The sequence below is a fragment of the Hippocampus zosterae genome, chromosome 2 (assembly GCF_025434085.1).
Source record: "Hippocampus zosterae strain Florida chromosome 2, ASM2543408v3, whole genome shotgun sequence".
Classification (NCBI taxonomy): Eukaryota; Metazoa; Chordata; class Actinopteri; order Syngnathiformes; family Syngnathidae; genus Hippocampus; species Hippocampus zosterae.
Window position 1 is genome coordinate 14,513,415 of NC_067452.1, and position 24,155 is coordinate 14,537,569.

The following is a 24,155-nucleotide window of genomic DNA, read 5'->3' on the forward strand; positions in this document are numbered from 1 at the left end:
CAGTTTAAATGCCTTATTCTATGTTGTCCAGTGTAATTTTTGATCTTGGAGGGTTAAAAGTTGATGAGTTTACTGATTGTGTCTATTCTGGGTAATTTTGCTCAAAGTTTCAAGTCACTTCATTTTCGGAACATTGTTTGACTATATCAAGCAAGAAACATTTTAAGTGTTTATTTCTCTTTAAAGATAAACAACTAAATTGCTGATTGCAACATTTCGGCTATTGTGGCTGATAAGCACTTTGGAAAAGTACACCGGTGATAGGGCAAGAATGATGTTTTCAGTGAAGCTCTTGCAGTGGATGGTGGGTGTGGCTGTCCATGTCCTGTCATGAACATCTAGCGTGGAGACGTGCACAGCGGCAGTACGCGGCACATGTTAAACGTACTTAAAGGTGCTTTTGTTGTAAAATGCGGAATTCTATAGCCCACTTATCAGCATGGTCTTCCTTAAAGATGCCATGGCACACACTGTGGCATTCGCCGTCTGCGGGAGGAAGCAGATTGATTTGAACAGATCAACAGAGCTGTGCCCTTCTGGACGTCCTTGGCACCACACTTGCCCTGAAATTGATTTCTCTCATATCTCCGATGCCAAAAAGCTCCCATTTCTGAGATTTCATACTCCCACCACTTACTCATTTTGTTCAGGTTTGGGCAGGATTTAGTTCTTGAATGTCATTCACTCCTGACATTTACCTGCACGCTTTTTTAAAGTAAGCTAATAGTAGCACAGCATATAAAGTGGTGCTATTTGTCACTCTTATGTGTGCGTGTGCATTTGTTGGTGGACACATCGGTGAGCCTACGCGTGCGTGTGTGTGTGTGTGTGTGTGTGTGTGTGTGTGTGTGTGTGTGTGTGTGTGTTTGTGTGTGCGTTTTGTGTGTGTGTGTGTGTGTGTGTGTGTGTGCGTGTGTGTGTGTGTGTGTGTGTCTGTGTGTGTGTGCGCAGTGCCAGGAGCAGAGAGATTGCTTTTGATTTAATGGCCATTGTGCTTGACATTGTGTGTAGTGACGTGTCCTTCCCTTGTCTCTGCTGTAGCGGGTAAACTCTCTCAATCCAACCTTATTTCTCTCTCTCTCTCCCTCTCATGCTTTATTAAGTGGGGCTGTGCTTAAAACAGGAGACTGATGCCATCACTTGGCTTGTGTATGTACGAGGGCTGATTCGCTTTTTCCCCCTTCAAACCTCCCCTTCCTGGAATCTATCGATCATTTCTGTGTTTGCAGTGTGTGTTTTCTGTAATTATTTATCCAGTTTGTTATTTAGTACTTTTGTTGCTATGGAGACCTCAGTTTGCTTTCAAGGACTGTGAATGTTGTCTTGTTTATGCATGCTGTGAGTCAGCTTGAAGACATGCCACAATCTTATATAATACAATACATACAATACATCTTTATTTATACAGTATAGCACTTTCACAACAGCTGGAGCCGTAACAAAGCGCTTTACAGAGCAGTTGACATCAAACCGATGTTTATACTGTGTAAATACAGATTCAAACAACACATCAAATAAGACATGGACAGTCATGCAAGTGTAATCACTATTCCTGCATACGCCTTCTTTGAAGCAGTTGGAGTTGAAAGAGGAGAAGGTCAAAGTGTTCTTTCACCAGTGGATCGGAGACATCAAACATGCATGACATCCCGCACATCTGCTACAAGCTAAGTTTGAAAGTAAACATGACGCTGTAGCGTCCATTGACAAAAAAAGAGATGTGTTCACTCCTCCTGTCCCATGCAGATCTACTTCACTTGCAAGCGCAAAATCTCAGTTCCAAATAAGCATCTTCGCCGACGCTCCTCTCTCCTCATCATCGGCTCCAGCAATCATCCATCGAGCTGTCCCACCGTGCTGACATCTCCGCTGATCAAAACGGGGCAGTGAAAAATGCTGCCCATTTCAGGCGCAAAAAACACAAACGCCCCAGGGCTGTCAATTGGCGACTGTCAAATAGCGCCAACATTTCCCCATCAAAATCAGTGCTGACACAAGCGTGCTGCCGAGAAGGCGCAACCAAAATGGCCAAATGATGAAAATAGTCCACAACAGATCCACACGAAGGACAACAAACACCACAAAACAAAAGACAAAAACATCAAAAAAGCTGAGCTCTTGCAGACGGCTGCCAACTATGGCCGCAACTTGAAATCTTGGGTGATCCGGCCACCAACGGACTGCTTAAAGCTCATCTGCTTCCAGAAGGCTCTCTCATTGAGTGTTTATTTATTTACCGGTACTTGTGTTGTGATCGAGGTAAACTAACTAAACCCACGCAGGCACAGGGAGAACATGCAAACTCCACGCAGAAAGGCCGAGTTCGGAATCAAACACTGCACACCTCTCCGCTGGTGCGGACGGGCTAATCAGTCGACCACCATTATTCATGATTACTTTCTACTATATTAATCTGCCTTTCAGTGTCAAGGCCACTCTTCCCTTGCAGTAATTTTTTTCTGATTTCTGTTTGTTTGGTCTAATTTTCTCTCTCGAATCAAGATGCTGATTTGCCTGCTATTTTGGCTGTTCAACATTGGATACGCTCGACTTTAATGCGCTTCCAGCCAGACTTGTGTGAAAAGTATACTCGGTCACCCAAGCACTTAATTCCATTTCAGTCCTAGATTAGTTTAGAGGTTAGCACGGCTTCTCTGTCTTTCGTCGTCATCCATCATGAGAACAATGAATGTCAGAAATGTAGCATGTCTGCCATCACGGCAGTGTTGATAACGAACTCAGGAGTGACTGCGCAATATGTTTAGCTGCAGCAGTTGCCTGACGAAGCTTGTTGATAGCAAGCTGGTGCGGCGTAAATCACACCAATCTTGGCTCAAGATTATTCAGAGCAGCGAGGATGGGGGACTGTTCATGGTGGATGTGCCATGTTGTTGATTTGATTGTATTTATTTGTGACATTTGCACAATGAGCTTGTCTTTGCCTACCCATGCTCGATGACGTGAAGGCGTTGCTCCACTTACATGCATGTGAAAAGGTGGAAATGTATTTGATTCTCAATTTTGATGTAGATTTCAAACCTTGCTTCATTGTTGGGTTTTTGTCAACACTTCCCAAGAGTAAGGATGCCAATTATTGACAAAACGTGAATGCCAACGTGTTGTCTTGGCATATCGTCATTGTGATGAAATTGGATTGGATTAAATCAAGAGTTTAACAAAAAATGATAGCATTATACTGTCTGCTATTACTGTTGCTATTGGTTTTGTGTATCTGGCACTGCTTCAGGCTACTCCCAGGAAAGGTGACAAGGTCGATGCTAATCACCACTTACATAATGAATTTCCTTGATCATTGCTGGGTCCATCCAAACGGCACTAGCAGAAAATCCGATGGCTTGATTTGCCTCAGAATTGCTATGCACAAATTGCCTCCCCTGTAGTGTCCTGATGCACAGCTAATGTTGTTATCATGCTGTTCAAGCCGTTTGCTGACCATTTACGTCTTGTTGATAGGGACACAGACATTCCGGAAGGCACAGTTCCCATCAACATGGACAGGCAGAGAGGTAAAGGCAATTGCTGAGAATGAATAGATTATCGGAATAGAATTTGGCTAGTTGACAAGAGGCTAGTGGATGTGGACTTAAGAGACAGTTCCCCTCAGGTTCCTGCAAAACACGCTGACTGGTCTTGTTACGTACAGTATAGGGTGCAGGGTGTGACAGTCATCTCACAGCTTGGCCATCGTGCTTCCAAGACGTTTGTTTGTGTGGTCCCAAAGGGAAAACCTTAGTTTCTTGTCACCTTTCTTCTTGAAGCTGGAACAAATGAGCATTGTTGCACAAAACAATGCATCCTTTGAAGTACAAAGTCAAGCTGCCACCTTCGACTTGACAAGAGAAAGATTCCCTCTCATGTTTTCAAGACCAGGGACGGAAACACATGCCTGAAAAACAAAATGATATGAATTGCCATTGTTATGCTCTAGACGGTTCAATTTAATGTGCTTGTAATGATAAATTATTTTGGTTAGGAATCCAAAGTGGACCTGAGTGCAGTCAGAGCAGCAGGACCGTTGAACAATTGCAGCTGTCTCCCAGGGCTGTGGCCATTAGTCAATAAATTAGAAAGTAATTAGTTTCTGCTTCTGTGGCTCTATTTGAAGCTCTCCGCGCAGGTGTAATGAGAATTTATTGGAGCTGTTGATCGGGGGGGACAAAAGAAAAGTCGAGGATTTGTTACACCGCATATCCATCCACCTTTCCCTCATTTTGCTGATGGCGACAGGTAGAGTTAGTTATGATGACCGCCATGGTGAGATTTGGTTTCTTCGGAGGACCAATTAGCCAGGAGCTCTGAATGTTTCATCTGTGGATCGGTAATCAGAAGACTTGCCTTTCTGGGTGAGGACCTGGGACCAACAGCCTCACTTTATAACAAGCACTTTGATGAGAAGAGCCGAAGGACGTAACCCAATAACAAGATAGTTTTATTATTTATATATTAAACGGCATCATCTTGTCAGCGAGGAAGACGGCCATCCCCTTAACTCTCTGTTCCACTCAGCTCGTGTGTATTTTCTGCAAGCAGTCTGCTTATCTACATGCAGTGCACTATTTTTGTTTCGTTTTTTCCTCTCACTCCTGAGCCAAAAAAGGGAGACTGTCAAACTCCAACCATCGGGTTCGTCTAATTAAATTGTTTCACATTCCCCTTTCATGCCACTGTGAGCGGAACCCAGCAGTCACACCAATCTGTTTGGTGGCAGACAACATCAAAACCATTTGTTGTGTCTACTTGAAATGTAAGAGCAACAAGTAAGAGGGCGGGTGCAGAAATTGGGTAAAAGCAAGCCCAAGCCGATGTTGGGAAGCAGCATGACGGAGAGAAGAAGGTTGGCATTGCGGCAGCACATGAATAAAAATGAGAGGGAAACGAGAGATAAGAAAGGCCGAGTGGGCGAGCAGATGAGGAAACAAACAGAGGCGCGAGGTTGACAATTACAAACGGAAGCTGCGAGAGCAGCAAGGACATGCGATGTAGGAGGAGGTGACTGAATGGACGGACAGACAGACGAACGGACGGATGAACCCAGCGAGGCGGATGGGTCCCAGCTCCAGCTATAGCCAATTAGAATCAAATTAGCTGGACCTTGGCAAAGGCTAGGGCACACAGTCAGGCTGGAAGAGAGAAAGAGAGGAGGGCCAGTAGAGGGAGAATATCCTGGTGATTAAAACCGAATGATTAGTGGTGTGGAAGGCAGAGGGCGAGAGAGACGAGGTCACCTGAGCCTGGAGGGAGAGAGAATAATAGTGATGAGACCAGCCGTCCCTCTCCTCACTGTCACCAGCTCGCGCAAGCCTTTCTTTTTGAACCCCCACCCCCTCCCACCACCACTTACACACGCGTGCGCACACACACACACACACACACACACACACACACACACACACACACACACACACACACTGATTCGTTGCCAACCGTCACCTTCTCAAAACCTCTTCTGGGAATTTGATGATTGGTAAAAGGCAGTTTGATCACAGTAACTTCATGTCAGCTTTATTGTGAGCATGATTTCTTGAGAACAACTTGAATGAACCCTACGCACCTTGGAATCGATACGCTGATTGGATTTGGCTGAGTCAAGGCTTTTGTGACTTTATCTGCCTTTGGTTTCATTTTTATGAATGACATATCTCAGGAAGATCTGGAAGAAATTTGCCAACGATGTCTTACAGGACTTGGATTACAGGATTTCTGATTAGGGCAGGTTTTGACATATTTCATATATAGAGAGCTAGAAAAAAAGTGAAACAATGCTGTGAAATCATGCTGTTGTTTGTGTACACAGTTTAACTTTGTGTGTTAAGCAGTAGTTAGTTTACCCCGATCAGTTAGAGGTGTAGCTCTAAAAGTGTAAGCTAATAGAGGGATTCAGCGGCAGGAATCAATGCCACGTAGGACCACCACGAGTGGATTTTATAGCATTATATCAAAGTCTAATTTGTTCTGATGCCGAATCCAAGATGAATTCAATGAAATTTACCTGCCAACCTGCTTGTGAGTAGAGACTAAAAATTGAAAACGGTTAGCAAGCTATGGTTGGCACAAATGAGTTTAAAAGTGGTCTCGTCTCCAGTGACCTCATTGGTGAACAGAGAATGAGCACATCATCGGCCTCTCTATTCACTTCCCAGTGAGCCCAATCCACACATGATCAGGTGGCTTTCGTGAACACGCCGCCGTCAGTGAATGCACAAACTCAACAAAGGCAAAAGAGTTTGGTGCAATGTAGAAATCTGCGCGCATTTCCGAGGAGACTCTGTCTCGGTTGTGCGTACAAAGTTGTGGTGTTGTCGCTCTGATCTTGCTGAGGTCCTGTTTTGTGGACAGATGTTGTCACGTGGAGACAATGCATGTGCGAGAATGTGTCCGCGTGAATTAAGGATGCATAATGAGGCCTGTCAATGTGCATGTTTAATAGACCAGAAGCAGCACCTCTAATATGCTCTATATTTCAACATCCCCACAGTGCCTCAAAGGATGAAGAAAGCTGGACTGTGTTAAGAATCTGTGTTAGTCCTGTTTTCTGCTGCTTGAGACTATCACATAAAACCTTTTCATCCCATTGTGTATACTATACAGGGCCCCGTCAGTTACTTGGTCTTGTCATCAGCACAAATGTCATCTTGTTAATGCACCGATGAACATTGTGCATGGACAACGACTAAAAGAACACACAATTTGCGTATAAATTCAATTTGTTCCACTGCCACGCAAGAAACCCGTAACACTTGCATCTCAAATTAGCTTTCCCCATTAAAATGAATGCCAATGCCATTAATTTGTTCCAGCCTCCCATAGACGTTGGGAAAAAAATTAACACACTGTAATATTGGATTTTGTTTTGGTGGATCTGACTGTTCGATATGGTGTAGCACAGTATGATGTTTCATTTGAAGCACCAGCTGGGCATTAGTTATGGCACTCTAGAGTGTTTTAGAGCCCATTTGGCTGGCACAACTTTTTGTGTGAGGATTAATTGCTGCCCCTCTGTTGTAAGGTGTTCCACAGTATTCTATTTTGGGGCCTCTGCTGTATTTGCCGCCCTTCGGTTCCATCCAAAGAAAACAGTGTTTCCTTCCACTGTAAAGTGGATGGTGGTCATGGCAATGTTCTACTGAGAAAAAAAGATGCTCCTTAATTCTCCTTTCGAGCACTTCTGTCCTGTCTCAAGGAAATCAAAGCTTGGATGTTGCGAAGTTTCAATGAAAAGAAAGCAGAAGTTATGCTGCTTGGACCCGGTGGCTCTCTTACATCCCACCCTGTTGGCCTGGCCTCCCGAGCATCTAATCTATAACCAACAGTCTTGAACTTTGATTTTAAATTGGACAGTAATTTTAAATTGGACTGACAAATCAGTGCTCTTGTGAAATCCAACTCCTCTCATCTTGGGCAGCTTGGTAACACAGAGCACTTCCTTTCTGAGCAACACTTTGAAACAGTAATCCATACCTTTGTTAAATCTCGGCTGGATGACGCTGATGCCCTTTATTTTGGAGTCAGCTTGTCTTCCCTCAAGCATTTCCAGTTGGTCCAAACTTCTGCTGCTTACTTCTTAACTGGTGCTCATAAGAGGGAGATCATATTTCCAATTCTGGCCTCCCTTCACTGGCTCTTTGGACACTTTAGAGTTCATTTTAGGATTCTCTGCGATTGGCTGACAACCAGTTCAGGGTGTCCCCGACCTACTTCCCGAAGACAGCTGGGATAGGCTCCAGCATGCCCCGCGACCTTTGTGAGGATAAACGGATCAGAAAATGGATGGATGGATGGATTTTAGGATTCTTGTATTTGTCTTTAACTCTCTATTTGGTCTTACCCCACCTTGCCTCTCTGAGCTCCTCCACCCCGATGCACATGCCCGGTACCTCAGGTCTGCAGAGCAGACGCGACTGGAGGTGCCGGGGACTAATTGGAGTGTCAGAGGGGATGGAACCTTTTCTGTCCTTCACATTGGAATGACCTCCAATTAAAATATTTGGCAAGCTCCCTCTCTGTCCACTTTATAAAATTCGTCCTAGGGCACATTTTTGTTCTTTGTCTTTTGACCCAACATGAGACATGACATTGTTCTGCTTTTTCTGGTGTCTGCTGTTTTGGTGTTTACATTAATTGATTGATCAATTAATTAATTGCTTATTTAATTGAGCACTCCTCGCTAATTTTGCTCACAAGTCAAAGACAAAATGGGGCGAACGCTCATTGGAATCTGGAAAAAAATGTCACAGGTGTGTTTCTGGTATTGCCAAGCGCCTCCCGGCATGGGTTTGTTTGGTCTATACCCACCCAAACATGCAAACTCCAACACTGAGATTCAAATCCAACCATTTGACCGACAAGCCAGCCACACGCAAACCATCACAAGAACAGACCCTCTTTCACTTTCAGGAGCAGCAGAGCAGTTAATTGGCTTCTCCTTGCGGCATCCGCCATGAATAAAGGTCCCCCCCCCCCCCCGCCCCCCTTGAGGGGAATCTGCGTTCAATCATGTAGAACTTAACATGCCTCGTATCTTGAAAGACATCCAGCTCCTACATCCTTAAATTGGTCCCAGCCCACCTTATTCGGTCTTCAATTGATTTAGACTCAACTAAATTTCGAAACATAGTGCAGCAAGGTGGACGACTGGTCAGCACGTCCGCCTCACAGCGCGTCGGTGCAGGGTTCAATTCTGGACTCTGGCCTTTCTGTGTGGAGTTTGCATGTTCTCCCCATGCCTACGTGACCTCCGGGCAGTCCAGTTTCCTCCCACATTCCAAAAACATACCCGGAAGGCATTTTAAATTGTCCCTTTATGACACCGATAGGTGTGATTGTGAGTGTTCATGGTTGTTCATCTTTGTGTGCCCTGCGCTTGCCTGGCAGCCTGTTCAAGGTGTACCCTGACTACTGTCCAAAGACAGCTGGGATACACTCCAACACGCCTGTGACACTTGAGATAAATGGCTAGGATAATAGAAGTGTGGAATTCCCTTTCTATGTCAGGTTATTTTTTAATCTGACCTTGGTTTTTTTTTCTTGGGGATTCTTTTTCTGAATGCTGATCATCATCTTCTTTCCCCATTCATGTCTGCATATCTCAGTTCGGTGTGTCTTTGCAATTGTCTCTGACGCTCAGCCTGAAGGACAGTCATGTCAGTGCCCTGCTCGAAACCTATGTAGCAAATGCCTTGGCGCAGGCCACACGCGTGGGAGTATGGGAGCCCTCCACGGACCTCGCTTTAGCTAGAGAGGCTTGAATAAAGAGACGCACCCGCAGGGTGGGTTGGTGTAAAAAAACGTTGTTCTGTTTGTGTTCGGCCATCAATGGTAGGAGACACAGAAAGCAGTATGCGCAAGGGGGACACATGAAGAGGAGTGACAAATACATAGTCCACGACTTGTCACCATTGTTTGAGCTGGCAAATTGCTCTGTTGTTGTCCGGTGATTGTCGTTGCTGCAGGACTATAATGAGTTTTTGCTGGAGAGAAGAACGACGAACAAATGAAAGCCTTCACTGTTGGCCACCAATGATGACTTAGCCAGGCCAGGTGACTTATTGATCCTTGTATAACCTGGAACCAAGAAAAGGAGAAACACATTCAAACGCTGACTTCCTAGACAAAGTTGATGAGTGGTACTTAGCCACACTCAGCGACTGTGGACAGGAGGAGTGGTCAAGTCAACGACAGCGAGGGTCACGGGGTCACCTGGGGGGAGGGGGAGAATTCCCAAAGGGGGTTGGGCAGATGGGGTCTGCAACCAGCATGTTGTCGGACAGGTAGATGGCTGTCACCCTCATTTTGCCAGCGTTCGCAAGCAGGTGGCCTCTCCCTCCCGCTCGTCCCCTCAAGGGTCACCTTGACATGGCACTGCTTCCCCCCTGGGGCCCATCTCATCATATAAACACTGTAGCACGCACGCGAACATAGCCATAGTGACTCACACATACGGAACTTCTCGTACTATCGGACTCTCAGTCAGGCGGAGCACCTGGGGACTGACGGTGTAAAGAGTCGCTCTCAAGGTTGAACCCAGGTGTTTCATTTCCATGACGGCCCTCATCGCAATCATAGACTTCTCCTTCTGACTTTGGCCTGAACATAACATGCCGAATGGTCGTGAATGGTCCCTCCCTCCCTTTGCTTTTGCACATACACTGATTCACAGGGTCTATTTTCCTCGTCTGAGAAATGATTGTCTCCCGACTCTCTGCCCCAGACAACTTCAAAAGTGGATGTTCCATTGATGAATTTTGCCCTCCATCATAGCTTTGCGCTTGCTGTGACAGTACAACCCAATATGATGTAATTCAACTAGCAAATTGACATCAATAGAGACAGAAGTGCTGTGTAATTGCATTCGGCGCTGGGACATCATAAGAGGCAGCGTCATCACCCTAACGAAGGAAATAAATCGATGGCAGTCAGACAAAGCCTTTACGATCTTCTCCTCGGACACACAAAGCCTCCCATAAACAAGAGCACAGCCAGATTTTAATGGCAATCTAAAAGTTGTGTAGGACACTAGCTTTTCTTTACTGCTCTGCCCAGCAATACAATGGGTACCTCGACACCTTCACTGCTGCCATCCTCTCCTTCATTAGTTTCGCCCTTCTATGGAGTGTCTGATCTCCTCATGGCTCTGGAGACACGTGAGTGTCAGGCCTCCCCCTGAATAACGGTGCTCGCCAGTTTTGGCGTGCTTGCACCAAATAGAAATTCAAACAAATAAATCTCGTCGAGCGTCATGAGGACAGTAGCGCTAAATGTCAGGCAAAGGTTTTTAATTTCCTTACGATCACGCCCATACATGAACCCTTTGTGAGCATGCACAGTATGTGAGTGTGACACGAAATGTCAAGGGATGATGTAAATCCGCACGATTGCTTCCAGAAGTAGTTCATCACGATGACAATGGAGGACAGATCAGTGTGTGATTGTCTTTTAGGAGTGTTGCTGGAGCAGAGAATGTACACTCCAGCCACATGCCGACTGGCCCCCGTTTGATCCAGGATGAGATCCTCAGTCTCGCTCAGCTCCATGTTTCATTTGGGTTACACCAGATGCCTTCAAATGACGTACCGCTGGGAGAAATCGTTCATCGTGGTTGTGCCAGAACTCCGTGTTGCCATTGTAATCTAGCTCAGCTTTAGAAGAAATTGAAGTGGTGTACGTCATTCATAATTTGATGTTTGCCCAGCACACTTAGTGGTAAGCATTTGATGGGACAAGTGACAAGTATATGGACAGAACCATCATGAATACAATCAAATGCCTTTTACAAGCGTTTATAAAAATGAGACGCGATGACAATGCCAAAAGATGTTGGCTGGCTGTTGTCACGCTCGGTGGGCAGTCCACGGTTCAGATTCAAGTGCTACTCCAAATTAGATTTCAGTCAAAGGCCTCGAAGCATCACTCTTCTCCTATTTTGGTTGCTGCACAGATTCATCTGCGATGACTTTTGCTACAAAATGAAATCATTCCAACAAGCCAGAGGAGCGCACGCTTCAAAGTAGCAATTAATCTGTCTCGGTGACTTTAATATGAAAGTGTGGATCACTCACTGTAATCCGAACCAGAGATCTTTGCCATGTTTTGTTTTCCTCGAACAAAATACTCTTCACACAGCCTGCCTGGTCTCTGGTTGACAATAGCGGCTCTCTCCCCCTGCGCCTCTATGCACATCATTGTTGAAAGAAAGCCCAGCTGAATTCATTGTTCAAAAGAAATAGGAGCAATTTATGATACAGTAGTAAGCGTGTGTACCGCAGTGATGAATAAAACATGCATGCCATTCAAGTGAAGTCTCCTTTTGCCCAATCTGTTGCATACTCTTTTCCCTGTGTTGACGGCCGCTTTTACGACTACCACCACCAACCGTCAATCACCCCAATTCTCAGTGCTGCATAGGTGACTGATGAGTGGGCATGTCAAATATAGGGGAACCAGTCAACCAGCCAGCCTCTGTGTAAAAGCTGCTGGAGGGTGTGTGCACAAGTGCTGTGGTGCTGTGCCAGGCTGACGATTTTATAGCGATGGAAGAGGAGGGATTAACCCCGAGCACCCTCTTGGCTAAGTATTGTTAGATCCTCTGTCGGGTGTGTGTGTGTGTGCGTGTGAGTGTGAGTGTGTGTCTGTGTCTGTCTGTGTCTCTCTGTCTGTCTGTCTGTCACCCACTCCAAGTTGCCTGGTTGTCCCATCAGAATTTGTGTGTCCATGCACTAGGCAACAGTGAATAGCCGTGGATCTTATATGGCGGCGAGTGCGTTGAAGTGATTTACTGTGTTCTCTTCACTTGTGATTACTCCCTGACTCCTTTATGAGCGTATGCAGATGTGCGGTTGCATGCACCATGTCGATGGCGGCAGGAATCAGGAGCTGGACAGAGGTAGATAAACAAAGCCAGACGCACGCACTCTATCATCGTCATTGTATTTGAATAGCCTATCAATGTGCCTGTGTCTGCCCAGGAGAAGTGGACTTGAGTTATACTCGTTCAAGTGTGTGTGTGAGTGTGTGTGTGTGCGTGTGCGTGTGCGTGTGCGTGTGCGTGTGCGCGTGCGCGTGTGTGTGTGTGTGAGGGTGAGTTGAGGTCAGAGCCCAGCTGATTGTGAGAGAGCACGCTCAAAAAGGTGTCACCCGTAATCTCGTTGAGATGAACATCTACAACTACTTATCCATCCTTTCATTTTCCTTTACACTGAAGCTTATTCAAAAATATTCGCAAAAACTGTCTTTTCCCATCTACAACTTCTGTATGATTTCGTGTTAGTGTTTGTTTTTTGTAGAGGGCAATGGCTATATGCATGTGACTTTTGATATGTGTATATTGGTTGCCCAACCATTTGCGTTCATATATCCATTGCTTAAAGAATTCTGAAACTGCAATCGATGCTAACCGTCAGCACATCAAAAGTGTTTTCACATAATATATTATCATGAGGCTCATAGGCCATTTTTAAGGCACCTTTGATTGCATTGAATGTGTATTCTCCCAATAAATGCTTATAATTCTGAAGTGAGTTGCACTGACTTCACTGCCACGACCCCGCGTTCATCCGTCATGTTTGCATTCGCAAGTCAAAGGTAAAAATCGGGTGAATGATGATTAGTATCACAAAAAAGTTGGAAGTTAACTCACGCGTATCTCAAGGTGCCAGTGTGCTGTGTAAAACTCATCGAAAATCAATGGTTAATTGCAGAAAATGCATTTGATGCAGCTGCAGTTATCTCTTTTTGAGGCAGAATTTATAGTCTATCCTCGCATGTCCACTTTAAAAAAATGAAGCTTGCCAACATACACGTAACTGTATTGTGCTCTTTTTGGCGTGCTGTGCTATGCTGCAGTCAAGCTGAGTCCTCGGACTCATGGCAGCCCCGCATATTACTGTCAGTGGCATAAGACAAGGTAACACGTTTATTTATATGTAGCACATTTATATAAGGCTGCCCAAAGTGCTACGCAGATCATGAATATGGGACAAAACAAAGGCAAGAGAGAACATAAAAATAATAAAATGATCAAAGTTTGCAGGGAGCAATAAAAACACAAGTGAGTAATCAGCAAATAATGAAAGAAAATTAGTTAAAAGCATCTCTTTTAACTCCCCCGCTGATCAGCTCTTTGCTTGACATTTTACCCACCCATAGTATTTCTTGTTCGGTATCAAATGACTTTTAGTTTGTCTTTCTTTGATAGGGGATGTTAATCAGACGCTGAAATGTGGGAAGAAATTATTGGTGTTATTCTACTTTGGTGAGAAACTGAAGCGTATTTATATTGGTTGTCAATAAAGATGACACAATTGGACTCACACTTTGTCAGCTCCACCCTGGGTTCTCTGTATATATGTGACACTGCTTAGGAGAGGGGGGGTTGGGGGGGGGAAACAGTTCGTGATGTATTTTTAACAGAGAGATTGATTGTCAACCATGCAGTGCTGAAAGGTGGTTGGGTTACCAATATTTCGAGTGTTGACGTCACATATGTATGAGGCCTGCGATGGCTGAAATTCAATTTTGTCTGCATGGCCACCATCACGAAAGCACGCCTGCTGTCTGTCTTCAAAATTCCTCCCCCCGGCCATTGTCGATGGGTGCCGTTGAGCCCCTGGCTCCAAACAATCCCTTGATGCCTGTCTCCGGCGTGGTGTGGTGACCAGGCAGGGCGTAGAGAGATGGGATTCCCAGGTGAAAGGTGGGATAGACTTTCTGATTCGCTCCGGCACACTGATAGAGTTACAGCTCAATTCCGCCGTCTCGGCACTGCTGTTCTCCCCTCCCTCCGATTAAAATAGGACCGAGCAAGTAGGGAGGGGAGAGGAATAGCTTCGTCCATTCTTGTCCTGTTTGGTCAACTTGTGCAGTGTCACTTCTAACTGTATAATTCACTCTTAGCTCATTTTTTACCTTGTCGGTTCTCTCCACCTCTGTATTTTCGGTTGCTCATTAAGTTTTGTGCTTTTGGCTTGTTTTGGGAGGCATGGCAGTATTTCTGAAGACATCATAAATGGTTCAATAGCTATCCCAAGAGGTGCTCCGTCACTGAGGGGATCAATGGTGGAAGGACAGTGGCACAGCGATCGCACTGACTGGAGGAGAGATAAAGAGAGCCTTGTCCAGGTGATCCATAAACTCAGTCTGGCATGAGGTTGAGTGGGGAGGAGAACCTGTCCTTGCCCGCATCTTGTTTCTCTGGAGAGAAACTGGTGTCAGTGTGCCCCACATTTTGACAATATTCAACATTGGGGCAAAGGAATCACTTGATTTCATGTCATTTGCTTTTCTTCCAAACTTGTTTTACCTCTCACACATCTTGTGAAAAGACAGCAAGGTTGTGGAAAGGAATAACGAAAATTAGTTGCTCACAATGAAAATATATTATCAACCCGCAGCTTGCCATGCATTACTCAAAATAAGAAATGTGACTGGAATCTCGTGCAATCTAACCTACTTGACCGCTTGTCTATACATTGACAATCGAGTTGCTGTGTGCATGAAGGAGCACGATTCAATGCAGTGACTTGCAAATGGCCATCAAACCCGGTATTTGTCTTGCGTGAAAATGTTGGGTTACAAAATGCTGCATGCAGCGGATCTCGTGGAGCTCATCCGCCCCTACACACCTGCCCAGCACCTCAGGTCTGCAGACCACACATTATTAGAAGTACCAAGAACCTGAGGCTCAGAGGGGATCGAGCCTTTTCTGTTGCTGGTCCCTCTCTCTGGAATGACCTCCCACTGAACATTCAGCAAGCCCCCTCGCTGTCCATCTTTAAAACCCGCGTCAAAACTCACTTGTATTCTTTGGCATTTGACTCAGCATGACTCAAATTTGTTCTTGGTTTTGCTGTTCGGTGCTTTCTACCGTCTTTGTTACCGATTTGTTGCTTTACTGTTGTATATGTTAGTTGCTCCATGTACAGCACTTTGTATACAGCGATTTGAAAGTTCTCTATAAATACAGTTGAATTGAGTATGTATATGTGTGTGTGTGTGTGTATATCTATCTATCTATCTATCTATCTATCTATCTATCTATCTATCTATCTATCTATCTATCTATCTATCTATCTATCTATCTATCTATCTATCTATCTATCTATCTATCTATCTATCTATCTATCTATCTATCTATCTATCGATAGATAGATATATCTATATATATATATAAAAAAGCCTCGTTCATTCAGATCGGGTCCTCTACCAGAGGCCAGGAAGCTTGAGGGTTCTGCGCAGTATCCTTGCTGTTCCCAGCACTGCACATTTCTGGACTGAGATGTCCGATGTTGTTCCCGGAATCTGTTGCAACCACTCATCTAGTTTGGGGGTCACTGCCCCGAATGCTCCGACCACCACAGGCACGGCACGACTGTCACCTTTACCTTCCAGGATCTCTCCAGTTCCTCTCTGAGCCCTTGGTATTTCTCGAGTTCTCATGTTCCTTCTTCCTGATGTTTCCATCACTTGGGACCGCTACATCCACTACAACGGCTTTCCTCCGCCCTTTATCTATGATCACGATATCTGGTTGGTTCGCCATTACCATCTTGTCAGTCTGGATCTGGAAGTCCCACAGGATCTTCGCTCTGTCATTCTCCACCACCTTCGGAGATGTTTCCCATTTTGACCTTGGGGTTTCCAGTCCATACTCGGCACAGATGTTTCGGTAGACTATGCCAGCCACCTGGTTATGGCGTTCCATGTAGGCTTTCCCTGCCAGCATCTTACACCCTGCAGTTATGTGTTGGATCGTCTCAAGTGTCTCTTTGCACAACCTACACCTTGGGTCTTGTCTGGTGTGGTATATCTGGGCCTCGGTGGCTCTGGTGCTCAAGGCCTGCTCCTGAGCAGCCAGGATGAGTGCCTCTGTGCTGTCCTTCAGGCCAGCCCTCTCTAGCCACTGATAGGACTTCTTGAGATCGGCTACTTCAGTTATGGTCCGGTGGTACATCCCGTGTAGGGGCTTGTCCTCCCATGATGGTCCCTCTTCCAGCGCCTCATCTTCTGTTCCCCATTGTCTGAGACATTCTCTGAGTACGTCATCCGTTGGAGCCTTCTCCTTGATGTATTCATGGAGCTTGGATGTTTCATCCTGCACAGTGGCTCTCACACTCACTAGTCCCTGGCCTCCTTCCTTTCGGCTTGCGTTACAGTCTCAGGGTGCTGGATTTGGGATGGAACGCTCCATGCATTGTTAGGAGCTTTCGAGTCTTAACGTCCATGGTCTGAATCTCTTCCTTTGGCCACCTTATTATTCCTGCATGGTATCTGATCACTGGCAGGGCATAGCTGTCTATTGCCCGGGTCTTATTCTTGCCATTGAGCTGGCTTCTTAGGACTTGCCTCACTCGCTGTAGGTATTTGGCCGAGACTACCTCTCCTCTCTTAGTCACCATCCGACGACATTTCTCAAGCCCGAATGACATCCCGATGTCGCTGCTGTAGATCCTGGTCGTGTGGATCAGGGAGTCTATGTCCCTTTCGGTCTTAGCATACAGCTTTATGTCATCCATGTAGAGGAGGTGACTGATTGTAGCCCCATTTCTGAGGCGGTATCCATAGCCTGTCTTCGTGATTTGGTGATTACTTGGCTTAGGGGGTTCAGTCCTATGCAGAACAGCAGTGGGGAGAGTGCATCACCTTGGTATATGCCACATTTGATGCCACATTTGGTATATGCCAACTCCAAGCATTCAGTGATCCATGTATGTGGCATCGAGTCATAGTGTTGGATTTATTATTTTTTAGTAATCATACATTCGCGTATTATTCGATTGATTCTCGCGTCGTCAATTTATGCTTGCAAAGTAGAATGCTTCTGCCTGTCATGATAGTTTGATTTTGCTTGCAACGAAGAACGCTTATGCTTGTAATAAAGATATATCCTTTATTATTTACTCACATCTATAATCATTGTATATTCTTCATTATATGCTCACTTTTGCTTGCTGTACTGTGTGAAAGGTTAGGGTCGCAACCACCTTTCCGAGGACGTGGTTGGGAAGAGATAACTGTTAAGACTAAACAGTGAGCAAGGGTGAACAGGGAATGGAGACATCAACACCAGCTGCAACGTGATGTTTATGTGACATTTGCACACATGTACGTAAATTACACTCACATACACACACATAGTCAAACAAGTTCAGTGTGTGTTCAACAGCCCCCACCCTTTAGGTTGGACACACCTATGTAGTAGCTTTCCCAATAAATGAGGAGGTGAAGGGGGAGATCGTTAGGGTTACGTGCCGAGAACTGAAACCGAACGCTTCTCCTCGTTCCCTCCTGGTACCAGAATCGAGTCTCCTGTCTCCTCCTTTTGGTTATTCCTGAGTGTCAAATTGGACCAATCTGACACATAGGCTTTCTTGTAATCAATCCAGGCTGTGCACAGGTTGGTACGTCAGGACCTGCAGTCTTGTGCGACTGTTCTGTCAACCAGGAGCTGATGTTTGGCTCCTCTGGTATCTCTACCAATGCCCTTCTGTGCTTCGCTCATGTATTGATCCATGTGTCCACTTATCTTAGCCGCAATGATGCCTGACATGAGCTTCCATGGAGAGACAGGTTATTGGCTGATAGTTGGACCGCACCCTTTGAGGGATCCTTCAACAATATATATATATATATATATATATATATATATATATATATATATATATATATATATATATATATATATATATATATATATATATATATATACACACAGTATATATACTGAATATAAACAAGTACAAGAATATACACACACACACACATTTTTTTCCCTTCACTTATCTGAAGTGCAAAGGAACATGGCGAGGCTTCGCGTTCTGCCACAATAACTGGCACTTTTCATCACGAGCAAAAGAGATGAGGAACACTTCCATAGATGCGGCCCTGCCTCATTCTCATTTGTAGCTCTTCATTTCCCTCATATAAACACATTTTCTTCCTCCATCTCGAGTACAGTACACTGTTTGGCAAGCGCTCTTTCAGCATTTATCTTCATCTAGTTCACGTCAAATGCACCGATTTCTCTTCTCTCCTTAATATGAGCTTGACCTTTCCGCTTGTCTATAAGGTGACGATTGGAGCAAAAGAGGAATATTATGATTGGAATCAAACATGATCCGTAATGGGCAGCTCATGGATCCAGCAAAAAGTCCCTCACTCGTTTGTGAGACAGGCATCCTACGAGCCATCAGTTGGACGAAGTGGGAAGAACATTGCATCAAATTACACCGAGGCCTCATTGTCCGTCAGACAAAAACGTCTCCTCGTGTGTGTGTACATGTTAGTATGTGACTGTGAATATGTGCATGCGCGTGCATGTGTGGGAGAGGGAGAAAAGGCTCTAAATCCAAAGTCTGTGCAGTGCCAGATTTACATTTAAAGTAGTTTGAGCAAATGCCCCGCTTGCAGATTTTTTTTTTTTTTTTTTTTGCCGGGGCTGAAGGGACGGACGGGCTTAACTCTGAGTCATCAGTTGTGCTGTGTCCACATAGAAGCTCGCAGATAGTTGATGTTCCACATCATGCAGCCCGAGTGCTTCAAAGTGTAATTCTTACTCTCACTCTGCTCATATATGTGTTGTTCCACCCACACATGCTCAAAATCCTTTCACGCATGGGATGTATGCCGGACGAGTGATTGACACGATAAGTGGCCAGCATGGATTGACATTGATGTTCAGCAATCCCCTCATAGAGCAACTTGGAGTAAGTGTGAGTGCAGGAGAAGCCGATGGCATATTTTTGCCTGTTATTTACTCCTAATAGAGTCGGCGTGTGTGTTGCAGGTGTACAGACAAGGAGGTGGAATTATTGTTGTTTCTCACACACACACACACACACATACACACATGATGTCTGCGATTGCTGAAGGCTTCGACGCCTAATTGAGAATAGCATGTTTCCTGCCTTCTGGGCCATTTCAGGCCCAAGCCAGCTCGCCCTCTGACCTTCAAAGCCTCAGCGGAGCAGTTCGCCGTGCTATTCCTCTTCTTATTGTGTCCTCTTCCTCTCCTCAAAGCCCGCCAGCTGAGCTTGCTGGAGAGAAAATATAAATCAAGCTCATGGCAACATGGGCAGGGAATGGGGCAAAGTGGCTGGAGCTGTGCTATTTCTGCTGTGCAGGCTCACCAAGAGACATATTTCGTTTTTCTGGAACACAATTTTATAGATATACATCCTCCGGCTGTGAACATACCAGCGGAAAACAATCTAACCTACTTGTGCACCACTTCAATGCTTGAGTGGTTTTGATTCTGCTAATAGAAAACAAAAAAGCTGTCTGTTTTTTTTCTTTAGGTTTGGCACAACCGTGTAGTTGGACTGAGCGTGTGTGTTTTAGTGCGCGTGTGTGTGTGTGTGTTTCAGTTATAATGTGGGAGCCAGCACACTTGACAGGATTTTACAAAGCATTTGGGAGGATTCTGCTGTGGGTTCTCCTCACCGATCCGTGTTGGAGCACACGACTCAGACACTCACTGACCTATTTTATTTTATTTTTTTTAGCTGCATGTGTTTGAGCTCAGTGCGTGAGAAGCCGCACTGGGCTGCCTCGCTTTGGCGCTATTCCACACGTCTCATCGAGCTCGGCTCGGCCTCAGCCTCCTCGGCTCGCCTTTCTCAAATGAATAAATGTGATTGAGTGAATGGCATTACCTGGGCAAAGGCATGCTTCCCAAAGGAGTGGACAAGGCCTAACACCAACCAGCCTGAGGGGAAAGCTTATTATCATTGCAAACTCCTTCGATGAAGGCGGCAGCTGTGGAGCTGCTCTGAGGTCCACATTTCCATATTAATCTGGCACATTTAGGCACCGGAGACAGAAGGCCTCCTGTCACACTTGTAAGATAACGGAGAATTTAGCTTTCCCCTCTCATGTATAAAAATGTCGAACTCTGATAAGATTAATTGAATGGATGTGGCAGGAAAGGAGTGGGAGGAAGGGCAAGCAGACACGTAATGTGGCCAAAGCCTTCCTTTCTGCCACTGAGGCAGTGTGAGCTCCCTGCTGGGGCTCCCAAGTGCCTTGAATTGAAAATAGCATTCTACGTCAGGAATCCTCAAAAAGAGCTGCAAGAAAAAGCTTTTGGAGCCAGCCAGTCAATATGGTGTGGAGCATTTGACACCCAAGGCTCACCCCAATTTTCCCCTGTTCTGAGAAGATCAGATAGGGCCGTGTCGTTTGATTTTTTTTTTTGCCTTATCTCATCTGCGCCCATTTATTGTCCCATGCAGGGCTTGTATCTTTTGAAGGGCAAAACCATGTAGGAATAAACAAAACTCTCTTGCTGCTTGGTACTGAGTGCTCATACCTCACGATTGTCATTCATTTGACACGATGGATGCAAATCTTAACGAGTACATGTCATGTGTTCATGACAACACCTGCTGAATGATGGTGTGTCCACTTCTGGACACAGTTAAGATCCCATACAGCTCCACATCCTTTCCTGAAAACAAACAGTAATATGTTAGATAAGAAAAAAAAGAAAAACCTTTATTAGTCTCACAATGGAGAAATTCCCAATTCACAGCAGCAAAGTTATGAAAGTAAGAAGTAGAACAACAAAATATAGGAGCTGCTGGAAAGGCAGCCACTCTCGCGGCGCCATTTTGAAGTCAAAATAACAAAAATAACACAAGACAACACATAGGACACAGACAGTCGTTCAATCTTCACCAATTTTCTGCATACACTTTGTTGTCTGAAGCAGTTCTAGATGAAAGACGAGAGGATCAAAGTGTCCTTTCTCCAGTGGATCAGAGACGTCATGCTGAAAATGTGCACACGTTTTGAAAGCAAACACAAAGCTGTAGCATCCATTGACGAAAAGAGATTAGTTCACTTCTCCTGTCCCACGTAATCCGCTTCAAACTCCAAGCCGCGACTCCCAGCTCCAAATCCGCATCGGCACTCCGCGCCAACGCTCCTTTCTTCTCATCGTCGGCTCCTCAAGACCTCCATCCATCCAGCTGCATACTGTTCAACAGCACCGATCTCTCCGCTGAACAAAGCGGGGCTGTGAAAAATGCTGCCCATTACAGGCGCAAGACACAAGCGCCCCGGGACTGTCCAGCAACGACAGTCAAATGGCGCCGACATTCCTCCAGTCAAAAACAGTGCCGGTATACCCATGCTGCCGAGAAGGCGCAACCACCAAGCACAGAGTCTCCTCCTTGATGAATGTCGTGGCCAAAAAATGCTGAAAAGGGTCCACATCAAGTCCACACGACGTAACAACAAACACAAAGTGACAAAAGAAACACAAGAACAACAAAAAAAAGCAAGGCTCATGAGAGCACTTGCTGACGGCTGCCTACTCGGGCGCCATCTTGACTTCAAAGACGTTTATTGTTGTTTTTGTTTTTCTGTAAAGCTCACAGGGTCCAGGGAGGCCTGTACAGTTACATGCGGTGGAGCCATATTGTTGCCCGGCTTGACATAATATCACTATACAATATGTAATATGTAATAAGTAATGCTCTGGAGCATTTCCAAAAGTTGCTATGTATTCCTTCCGGTATACATTCCACGGAAACCTGACAATAACAATGTATAATTTATCCTCATCTGAACCATTCAGTCAACTATATAAAAATAAATCGGCAAAATTAGAAAATTTACATTATTTTTACTCAGGCAATCAGAAGTGGGCGAGGCATGCATTGGCGAGTTGACACCCCCCCCACCCCCCCAATACAGTTAATGTGAAACTTTTTTTTTTTGTCCCCCGGATGACCACAACGTTGGGCAATTGTTTGGAATACTTTTCGACACCTTTGATTTCGGAAACACTGAGATGCATGAAAATGTATGAATTATTCAGTTTAATTCATTTTCTATGAATGCAATATTAATCAGAATAGCCTATTTATACTATTAGGGGCACAAATATTTTCTCGCCCTCCCCCCGCAAAAAAAGTTTAATTTCTTTTCAAGTAATTTTATTGAGTTAATATTTGATTACCACCCAGACAAGACATCTTTTTAGTTTTTGGGGGGAAAGGCCTTGCAGTCACACACCACAGTCTGTTGCCCCAAAAGGCCCCATTTTCCGAGGAAAGAGCCCAAAACTGACTAAGGCTAATGCAAGGCAATGATGGAATTGGGTCGCCAAGTTTACAACATGATGTCCAACAGCGACAGAGCAGTGCCGTGCGTGGAAAGAGTGTACACACTTTCACTTGTACATGTTGGATGTGGAAGTGAGGAGGACACAGTGAAGTGGAGCCGTGTGACCAAGCAAAGAGACGTTCAGAGTTGACAAAAGGTAAAAATCTAAGTCATCGGAGAGCGCTGTTCACAAACAAGGAAAGGGGGGCGCACGTCAGTCTATGAGTGACCTCTCACATGAGACAGTGTTGTCTGGGGCCACAGCAGAGTGACTGCGAGGATGCTGACATGCTCTCACACACACACACACACACACACACACACACACACACACACACACACACACACACACACACACACACACACATGGCACACACACACTCTCCTCGGACCGGCCCGTGAGAACGAGCTGGGGAAGTGATTGATGACTAAAACCGAACTATAGCGCGCCCTGGCCCCCAAAGGCATCCCTGAAAAATGACGTGCACCGTTATAAATAAACATACCCCAAATAAACACATACCAAAAAATGCAAAACAATCGGTTTGGGCTTGTTCTTATGCAAATCTCTCCTTGAGACAAAAATCTACTGAGCTTTTGTTCTTTTCTTTGATGAGACTTTTCTATTTAGGTGTGCGCATGTGAGTGATGAGCTCAAAGCCAACAAGGCCCGGCAGCTGAGTGCATGTTGTTTTCTCTCTCTCTGTCTCTCTCTCTCGCTCCCATTGAGCCACATTGCACTCTCATTTTGGAGTGCTCCAAATTGTCACAGCTGCACGCATGCCTGTTTGTGTGTGTGTGTGTGTGTGTGTGCGTGTGTGTGTGTGCAAGCAAGTGCATTTGGGTGTTAAAGTGATGTGCAAGTGTGGCATTTGCACAGAATAATGGTAGGGGAGCCACAATACACAATACACCTACAATACTTACACACACACACACACACACACACACACACACACACACACACACACACACACACAGGCAAACACCTTGATTCTGACATTCATGACACAGGTAGCTTTACTCATCGCCAGCACTGCAGAAGCACAAAGAAATGATATCATTAAAGTCACTGGTGCATTGCCTTCAGACTGCTGTCAGGACTTTCTGGATGTTTCTGAACACACTGCATGTACAGTGCTGCATCAATTTCACTGTCAATATTTATCCTCTGCTCTGTGTCTTGTCTCCACGGATGCAGGCCGCAGAATGGGTCGATGATATTGTACAATAGGAAGAAGGTCAAGTACAGAAAGGATGGCTACTGTTGGAAGAAGAGGAAAGACGGGAAGACCACGCGGGAGGATCACATGAAGCTGAAAGTGCAAGGAGTTGAGGTGAGTGGCCCGGCTGGAACTGGGATGTATACATGTGCCAAACGTGGGCAGTCTGTTTTGTTGCATTTGCACCAAGCGGTGCGCTTGACCTTCAGTTGAATATTCGTTGTTTGGTTGTCTGAAGTTTGCAAGGAGAGCAAACAACTGACGGTCTTCCATGAAGGTGTGCTCTCGCTAAATGCACTCCAGTCACTC

General features: G+C 45.2%; 1 protein-coding gene across 9 annotated transcripts in view; it reads left to right on the plus strand.

The window, feature by feature from the left end:
- Positions 1-24,155, plus strand: part of camta1a (calmodulin binding transcription activator 1a) — a 333,445-nt gene that overhangs the window by 160,923 nt on the left and 148,367 nt on the right. For all 9 annotated transcript variants that reach the window (XM_052057929.1, XM_052057932.1, XM_052057924.1 and 6 more), the window contains one exon: positions 23,825-23,960. In XM_052057929.1, coding sequence (XP_051913889.1) covers positions 23,825-23,960 — 136 coding nt within the window. The remainder of the gene's footprint in view (positions 1-23,824; positions 23,961-24,155) is intronic.